A 9,796-nucleotide genomic window follows, 5' to 3' on the forward strand; every position below is an offset into this window, starting at 1 on the left:
CCTCATGGGAATGCTGAATTTGCACCTTGTTAAACAATGCCATATCCCACTTTTATGAATTAGCTTCTCGGGTGTTTTGTCTCGTGCTGTGTGCCTGTGACTCAATTTCAGTGTCTCTGGCTACTGTAATCTCACAGCTGCCGTTTCTTTGAAATTTTGTAGTTTTGTTCCAGTTCTTTCAACTGACTAAACATCACATAAAGGCATCTTGGTGCTATAAAACCATTCCTTAGTGCAGGTCTCTGATATGACACCTGTTTTTCATTACTTGAGATGCATCTAGAAGGTAAGTTGAAAAATCAAAAATTGTTCCTTTGATAGAAAAGGACATGGAAGTCTTAAGGTTATAAAATCGAGTAAATGTCACAGACCAATTTTGCATAAAACTCAATAGATATTAGAGGTATCCTTGTTACTGTAGATTTCAGTATGTTAGGGCTGTAATTATTTTACTGGAATGCTGGCATTTCTCTTTTTACAGGCATAAGGGCTTGCTGAGACCCTCTTACATCTAACTCTGCATGCAAACCCAGCAGCATTAAACACCTTTGTGAGTGCTGATGTTACCTGGGTTCTGTTGGCTTCCTTCATAGTGACTTCTGTAAGAAAATTGAAAATTTATTTTACGAGGACTGTGATACGGGTGGTGCATTCTTAAATTCTGGCATTAAGAGCAGGTTTTGAAACACTTCTGTAGGGATTCCCTTCACTGTGCAGTTTCATATGTAAATGCTATGGTCAAGCTAAGAAATACACGGAAGGGTGTGTAAAAAGAACACGTTTTCCTTTTTTTTTAAGCTGTATTAATTTTCTTGTAAGGACTAGAGTAAGTTCAGTGTAAACATAACTGAGCATAAGGTGCATCAAGGTAAAAAAGGGGAGAGCAAAGAAAAAAATTAGAACCAAAAATGTCTTACTCATTTTTTCCTCAGAAGATTTTTCTTATTCTTTCTTCTGCTCAACAGAGTCTTACCTTGCACAGGTAAGGTGCAGCTGGCTGCATTCATACAGGTTTTTCCTGTACAGTGAATAAAATGGTGCAGTTGGGAAAGCTCTTCTTGTGTGGCTTTTTGGTAATTTACAAATGCTTAAGACACTAAAGAAAAGACACCAAAAAAAAAAAAACCTTTCTCCCCGTGGGGGAATCAGTCCAGTAAGGACTGGTGGTTTGTTCTTGGTGGCCTGCAGGTGGTTATTACTGTTGTAGTGTGCTTAAAGCATTTCAGGCTGCAGGTGTGTGCCATACACATCAGTAGGTGTGTAAAATCCTGTCTGCTGCATCACACCTCAGCAGAGGGCTTGGCTAAACTGAGCCCATGGCAAGGTTTTCAAAGCTGCTCACTGGTACCAGGGCAGTTTGAAGAAGCCCATGCTTTTGCAGTATTCTCCACCTTAGTTTGATGTGCACGTGATTATGGGAAGACTCCAAGGGCACAGGAAAGAAAGGGTTTGCAGAATCCATGTCAGCTTTTGTAGCATGACTAGGTAGGTGTAAAAGGAGAAGTTTGCTTCACGCTGGGGTCTTTGAGGCGCAAATGTAGCTTCTAAATGCCTCTTGGGATGTCTTCTCTTGGGAGAGAAAGGGATTCAGTTTGGTTCTTACTTCTCTGTACCATTTGCTTACAAGGGTTTGCTTGACCTCCCAGCTTAGCCTTTCTCCTTTTGCAATTCACCATAAGGATTTCTACTGTTTTTCTCCTTGCTAATGCAAAATTCTTGCTTCAGTAATGCCCCAGCTTGGAGCAGTACACTGGTATTAACTACAGCCATGATTGAGCAGCTGTATTTCCCAGTCCTACCAGGTGAGATGTGGTTGGGACAGGTAATGGAATCTCTGGAGCACAGCCAAAACTTTACACTATTTTCCTCAGCACATCTTGTTACCCCCACCAGCCTGGATTGCAAACTGACTACCTGTACAGTTATTTTTCTTCCCTACGAGAGCTACAGCCTGTAGACTTGTGATTATTAATCCATTGGTGTGATGGCTGATTAACTGGGTACTAATTTGGAACATAGTTTTCATGTCTTTTTAATAATTTCAGCAGAAACTGTTGCCAGAGCTGCTTCAGTTTGTGTTACTTGCACTGTCCCCTCAGTGGAGATGAAAATCTCATTTCCATCTCTTCCAGTCATCTTCCTGCTAGATCCACCTGGCAAACAAAGAAGCAAAAGCAGTGGTTTGTGTTCTCTGGAGAACAAAAGTGATTTTTGGAGAGCACGTTACTCCCCTTAAAACACATTCTTCAGTTTTCTTATTTTTAAATTCAGCATAGTATCCTTGTTAGCTGATAGGAGGGCCAAAGATAATTATGAAAACTCAAAGTGGAATCTCATTTTTTTTTTTTTCCTGCCAGTCGTTTAATTTTTCTTCACAGGCAAGTTATCTGGGTTCCAATTGCAAAACCCTTTTTCTGGACCCACTCGAGAGAACATCCAAATAAATGAATGCTGTTCCTGCTGGGAAGCATGGACAGTGACCAGCTGAGTTTTCATCTGAGGGGGCGAGTCAGACATTTTCCCAGCCTGCTTTTAAATGCCTCTGTGAGAAGACAGATGCCACGTCCCACTTCCATCTGCATGTGCTGTGCATCACCTCTGGGGACTGGTTGCTGCTTCCAGCAGCTGCTTCCCGTTTCCCAGGAAGCACCTCTTGCTTTTCATCTGCCTTAGGGAGGCTGCATCAGTTCCTGGTGTTGATGTTGCACAAACAGATCGATGATTTGTCGAAGCTCCCAGCTGTTTGTTGTGCTCTAGGTCGTGCATTCTTCAGTACCAAACATTTGGTGTTGGAAGCAACATTATTCTGGCATTTCAGGTCTGTTTTCCTTGACTTTTTAAAGCGATTCCTTTTTCCTGTCAGGGCTTGCTTGGCCTTCTGGAATGCACTGCCCCTACTTCAACAAACAAAAACAACCACCAAAAAACCAAAACTATGAAAAAACCCGCTCCAGTTGCAGAATGTATAGGCTGTGTAACTTGCACACTGTTTTCAGAAAACTGCAGAGATGCTTGTCTCAGTTTAGAAGTTCTTTCCCCTGTTTTCCAATCAGTCACTCTCTGATGGCTTCATTTACTACTGATTTATTATTCTAGGAGCTTACCAGCAGCCATGACTCAGACTCCTACAGATCAAGACACTGTTAACCAGCCTTAAATCTGTCATTCACATAGGGGGTAGTGCTGGTTTTAGTGCTCCATATTAATGACTGACCAACCTTTTCCTGGGCTAACTTTGATCTCTGATTCAAAATAACCTTCCTGCATCCAGGTGATACTGCCTTTTTACAGTTTAATCTGTGCTCCAGATGAGAGCTTCCTATATGACCTTGATTTTCAGGAATCTGTGATGTTTGCTTCAGCAGCATTCAGCAAAGCCACAAGCTAGATAGCAAGCATTAAATCCACATGCCACTTTTTTTTTTTTTAATCTGCTGCACATGGAAGTGGTTTTGGTTTGTGCTGGGTTTTAGAGGGGAGGCTTTTCTCCTAAACTTCCTGCCACTGTGGATAGCCTCTGGTAGCAATTCTGTTTAGATTATAGGGATTTGTATAAAAGACTTTTCGTTACCCTGATGGAATTTCTCTGTGGGATACCTGTGGGTTATCTTCCCTGGATTTCAATTTGCTGTCAACTTGGGATAAATTAGGTTAGCTGTTGAAAGCTTTAAGAGGTTTAGGCTTGCTGGCAGCTCCTGCTTTGTTTTACCAACTCCCCTCTCTCTATCTTGGGAGTGTTTTTCTGAATATAGGGAAGCCTTGCTCTAGTGCCACTCTTCAAGAACCATCTTAAAATCCAGGTAGAAGATGTGCTAAGCCAGCAGCAGTGGGGTGGCACTGCTCAGGGTCTCACTGTACAGCTTGACTGGGCTGCTTTGGAGGTGCCTGCACAGCTCTGCAGTGTTGGGCACAAGGGGCGAGCGTGGCCAGTGCTCCCTCCCCCAGCTCTACTTACTCATTTAAAAGGAGGAGATTATGGATTATCTCCAAGCTGTCTTGAAAGCCCTGTGTCTGTTAGGATGTGATGTGTATATGGCAAATGTTTAATTTGGTCCAGTTTAGCAGGGCACATCCCCACGCTGCTCTGGATCTGCAGCTGTATCCTTCAGTTCTTTAAACCTGGTTTTATTTACCAATTTGTTTTACCCTTAGGTCAGATTTACACCAGTAGCTCAGCGAACACAGACTATGGGAGAAGCTTACAAGCAGCTGCAGTGGTTTAAGTTGTTATGGTGTGACTGCCTACAGTTTTTTTCTCGTGGAAAATACTGAGGAAAAATCATCTGGGTATTAAATACATGGTTTGTTCAACCCAGCCTGACTTGACATAGACCAGAGAACCCCTTCTGCCAGCAGAAACTTAACCTGGACAATTCCTGGGCTGTTCCTGTCAGGGTAGTGCCATTTCATTGAAACTGCTGAAAGCAGAGGTATAGAAAATGAGATCTGGGAAAGAAGCAAACACTTTCAGAGACACTGGAAACTGTGAAGGGCTTATGCAAAGGAAAGGGGTAGTTCAGACAATGCAGCAAGGTTTTTTCCATTTTTTATATTAATTTCCCATCTAAAATCAAGGCAGTGAAGTTGATTTTACTTAATCACATTTTATTATTATAATTTATTGAGGCAATGTTTTCAAAGTTAACTCTTTGAAGTATCTTTCGTGGTTGCTTAGACATAGCTAGTTACATATCTAGACTGTTGTGCTGTTTAATTCTCTGCTTATTATGATCTAATAAGTTTACTTTTTTTAATCTTTCAAGCATTCTTAAAGTGGATGGCAAAGTAAGTAGATCAGATGTGTCAGAAACTCGTATTTTAAAGTTTGCATTAGACGCGTAATTAATTTGTATTATAGCAACAGTAGGAAATGCAGATTATATGTTCATATTATTTTCCTTCGCTTTCAGAAAAATAATTCTCTAACCATTACATTCGAGTCTGAATTAATTTCACCATAGAGCTGTAGAAAACTTGCATTTAACAAATGTGATGGAAAGCTTCTGCAGATTACAGTTTCAGCGTATTTTTCCTGTTGTTCCATCCTGAAAATGAAATCAGAGTGGAGAAGGTAACTGGGTAAAATTGCCAGGTTGCAGCTTCCTAAGGAGCCAGCCTGAACCATCACAGCTTTAAAAATTTCTTGTTTAGGGAAATCATTGGACTTCAGTCTTCTGGTGAAATGTGGATCTAAGCTGAACTTTTGCAGATTTTCAGCACAACTCTGATCTTTAGCACCAGAAAGTAGAGCAGGTTCTCTGATAGGAATAGTACATCTGAAGTAATTTTAGGGACCTGTCCTGCACTGAACGTGCCACTTCCTTGCATGTCCCTAAAATGGTGCTTCAAGATTTCTGTCCTTCTGCTGTGCTTGTACTGACTGTTCCTCCCATTTGTCCAAATTCCAACTTCAGCATTAGTTTACTGGAATAATTTGTCCCTGTTTTCAGACGTCCCATGATTCTAGCGATATGTAACCTATCTGCTGTTAACTGCAGAGTAAATACAATCATCCACAAACACCTTTTTAAAAAAAAAAAAAAAAGAGTATGTGCTGGACTATTCTTTTCCGTGATTTTCAGTCCAGCATGTTTGCTCTCTCCACTTTGTTAGAGCTGTTGCCAAGTCCTTGGGACTGTGCCACTTCCCTCGGAGGAACTCTGCAATGCTTTAATTAGATTACGTTCTCTCTCATTCACCCTTACTCCTAATTTGTGTGTGTATCTGTGGCAGATTTGGAAATAAAACTAGTAAGAGTTTAATGTGACCCACAGAGGGAGTGTACAGATGTAAAAACTGTCCTTTTTTTTTTTTTTTGTCTGCCTGCATGATTATCTAAAACTAATCGTAGATTTTTCTGAGGAACAAAATCCCACATCGACTTCCAATTTGAAGTGCTCATGAAGCTGAGTTCTGTAGTACATTACCCCTTCTGTCAGGACATATTTGGAAAAATAGCTTATCTTCTTTCTACCCCAGATTTTTCTTTATGTCCTCTCTTGCTAAGACTAGTCTGGATCATAGGCCCAGAGGGAGAAACAGGCATGTTTTAAACGTCAGAATTACTGCAAAGTTCTTAGTTTGGCCCAGATATCTGTATTTTAAATGAAAAGACTCTGATGTGCCAGGTACACTTCAGCCAACCTTGCTAATTTTATGGGAACAGCTGTTCTGTCCTTTAGGCTACTGTCAATCTCTGATTTACTCAAACGTTGTCCTTGCAGGTTAAGACAAATAATAGCAACAAAGCTAAAAAATGAGATTGTTCTTTGTTGTTAATCCAAGCTTCTTTCAAGCTGTGTCTTGCTTAAGTGACTGCTGGTTCCATGCTTTTTTCCAGTTGTGTCTCTTTCATCACTAGTTCCAGCATCCTTGACACACTGAGCTCTTGAACGCTTTCCTCTCCTGGCCTTGTTTTCACATTCTGTGAGGTGTGTCTCACATGGTTTCAGCTTCCTACCAGAAGCCTGATCAGCAGTAGGTGATGTGTCCTGGCCCTCCAGGAAGTCATACAGGCAGATACTGTTGACAATCTGCTACTGTTCACAATCTGCTCCACCATCTTAGTGGGCTGAGTTCCCCCTTTGGAGAATCCACACAGGATTCCTCAGTACATATGAACTCACTTTGGCTTTGAACCTGTAAGTTACCAGTGCTAGCTCATTTTTATCCCAGGTTTTTGATACGCAGAATTTCAGCTAAAGAAACCTAAGAAACATTACAATCAACCATCTGTGCTTATTTAAGCCTAATCTTGAGGTAGCAGGCTTTTGTTATCTCTTCAAAGACTCATCTGCTGTTTTCTTACAGAATAAGCTGACTGACGTTTTTACAGGTCCGGATGGTTCCTATTTTGTCTGGAAGAAGAACGGACAAACGATGAAGGCGTGCATCATGGAGCAGTCTCACGTGCTGCTTGATGGTAGAGTGCATGTTCTGAGCTGGGTGAAAGATTCAGTGTCAGAAAACACAGAGTACACGTGTTCGTTCGTCTCAAAAGCTGGGAATGCGACATCGGAAGTGCTGATCACCACGGAAGATAAAGGTAGGCTTGTTTCCAACATATGCTGGGTTTGGTATGAGCAGACTTCTGTAATGCTTACCCATAAAACGTGCACATCTGAAGATAACTCTTGCCTGCTGGATTGTTACCCACTTCGGTTGTACAGGAAAAGGTTTTAGAGCCATAAAAACTCCTCCTTCCACCCCCTCCCACAAAGGACTAACCTGTAAATTAGCAGTTATGATCTAGATATTAAACCAAAACCTGCTTAACTAATGACATTGAAAATTAGATGAGCACTAGAGAGTTACAAATAGATACTCTGCTGGAACTCCACAGGGTGAAGTACAAAACTTATTTCATAAGGACTTAAGGAAGTCAGACGGTAAAGAGAAATCTCGGATATCCAGGATTTTTAAAAAATCAGATTTGTAAACCACCTGTAGTTGGGTGAGGTCAGTCCTCACTGCTCTATTTGGACACACACTAAGCAGGAGGGCAGTTAGCTAACTTCAGCAACTGTGCAAGATTTTTGGGTATCCAAACTGCCTACTGCACCTAGCTCTTGAGAACTTATCCAGGGCTGGAGAAGTTCTGAATAATCTTTTTAAAAAGACAGCAGGAGTGTGGATTTTATTGGCAAGGTGAAGGAAGATTTAGTTAGCTGGTGAATGTGAGTTTGTCAAGAATGGCATAATGCTGCTTTTTTCAGTGACAGAGAAAAGCAACAGGAGTTTTGCAAGTTATGCCACTGCTTTTAAGTCTGTCTCAGAAGCAGAATGAAGAGCATCTCCATGAAACTAATGTAAATATCCCAAAGGATAAATAGAAAATATTATATCCCCACCAGTGTTACATTCTGCAAGAAAAGCTGGCAGACAGAATTTCATCAAGAGGCAGTAACATAGCCCTTCTTAAGTTCTCAATGGGAGGAAGAACAAGTAATTATATAACATTACTAAAAAATTTAGAATTTACTAACTGGACCCAGTCCTATCACATCACTCTTGTCCCCAGGCTCAGTATGATCTAACTGGAGCACTGCTGTGCTTGTTAGATGGGTTTGAACTCCTAATTTGTAGGTCATACTTTCTTGATCTCAAATCACAGAAAAAGGCACTAAATCTGTTTACTTTGGAGGCTATTAATTTTGCTGCAGAGGGAAAGAGACACAACCATTTCACCAGAACTTAACTGCCAAATAACATGAAAGGAGGCAGAGCAAAATGAAGGACAAGACAGTGGCTTCTTTCCTTCTATCCCAACCTGCCACAGCAAGTCCTGCCACTGAACAGGTACTGACTTCTCCACCATGACATGGCTCTGTAATCATCCCATGTACAATTCTCAGACAGTGCTGGTCAGGATGCATGGACCAAAGAATTTGATACCTGGAGAAGTGCAATCAGTGAACATGCCACGATGATGCAAAACTGGAGGAAAACATGGGTAAGAATTTTTGGAAAAGGTATCCCCTACAGTGCTTTCTACATGAGGCACAGCAGTCCCAATTTTATAAACTGCCTCTCACACTTCTGCAGCTGAATGTATTGATATAACAAAATGATTAGTGTTCCTGTACATGTCATCATTGTGACTCTCTGTGCAGTGAAACCTGCTCTGTGAAATTCCCTGCAGTTATGTCAGCTTGTTCTTTCAGTCCACTAACCAAGTGCTCATCAGTCAGTAGTTCTCTTCCTGCCCAAAACAGTAAATCTGTGTATACTGAGTATAGTAGATTAATTTCAGCACATCTGTGGACTAATTGGATTGCAGAGACTACTGGACTTCATAAATGGTACTGTCCATTTAAAGGAAAATTGCCTATGCTAACTGTTCCACATGTCATATCCAAAGTTTTCAAAAGTAATCTTTGTTTTAACTGTTGGGGAAAAAAAAAAACCATTAATAGCTGGATATGGGCTGACTTTAAGCTCCATTTTAATTTTTAAAGGAATATTAACACATCATTCTGAAATTTTTCTTCAGGAGACCTGCAACAAGAAAAACAGCCTCTAGTGGACAAAGGCATGAACAGGCTAGAAGGAGAAATGTATGCAAGTTAAGAGTACCTGGTACTCTTTTATTACAGCATTTGGAGATGTCTTTGCAGGTGTTAGTGCTGGCATTAAAACTGATATTCAAGAGAATCAACTCAAGCATGAAGTGGAAGGGGATATTCTTACTGCACCAAAGTAACAAAGTTAGTTACATGCTGCAAGAAAGGCCACCCATCCCATGCTGGAACTGTCTCTGGTTTTCCAATGCCAGCTATTCCAGCTTAATGAAGGACAAAAGTAGTCTCACTAAGACTTGTGCTGCTCAAACAATATATGATGTGCATCTTCTGCTTTGAGTTCATTAAACAAGCCAGTTAATTTTGACCTTGACTATCTTGGCATATGACTTAGGAATTTAAGATGTGGATCACATTTATTTAAAGGCATTTCAACTTGTACACTTATTTCCTTCTGTTTCCCCTCACACTCTGTTGCCAGGGTTTTGAAGAGCATTCCTTTCTGGGGTCAGCAGCTTGGATCTGTTCACGCACATTTCCTTGGGTAGCTGTGCTGGCTTTGGCTGGGGTAGAGTTAATTTTCTCCACCACAGTGTCTAGTATGGGCCTGTAATTTCAGATTTGTGCTGAACACAGGGTTGATAACACAGACATGTTTTTGTTATTGCTGAGCAGGGCTTACACAGAGCCAAGGCCCTTTCTGCTTTTCATACTGCCACGCTGGGGAGGGAAGCTGGGGGTGCATGGGAGGCTGGGAGGAGACACAGCCAGGACAG

The 9,796-nt window shown here is 41.2% G+C and overlaps 1 protein-coding gene across 2 annotated transcripts in view; it reads left to right on the forward strand.

Annotated features, from left to right (window-relative positions):
• SEMA4D (semaphorin 4D) overlaps window positions 1–9,387 on the forward strand; it is a 41,391-nt gene extending 32,004 nt beyond the window's left edge. For both annotated transcript variants that reach the window (XM_018085945.1, XM_018085946.1), the window contains 3 exons: window positions 6,836–7,045; window positions 8,355–8,452; window positions 8,993–9,387. In XM_018085945.1, coding sequence (XP_017941434.1) covers window positions 6,836–7,045; window positions 8,355–8,452; window positions 8,993–9,022 — 338 coding nt within the window. In that variant the 3' untranslated portion in view covers window positions 9,023–9,387. The remainder of the gene's footprint in view (window positions 1–6,835; window positions 7,046–8,354; window positions 8,453–8,992) is intronic.
• The last annotated feature ends 409 nt before the right edge of the window (window positions 9,388–9,796 follow it).

The sequence above is a fragment of the Manacus vitellinus genome, unplaced genomic scaffold, assembly GCF_001715985.3.
Source record: "Manacus vitellinus isolate BGI_N305 unplaced genomic scaffold, ASM171598v3 scaffold_9_pilon, whole genome shotgun sequence".
Lineage (NCBI taxonomy): Eukaryota > Metazoa > Chordata > Aves > Passeriformes > Pipridae > Manacus > Manacus vitellinus.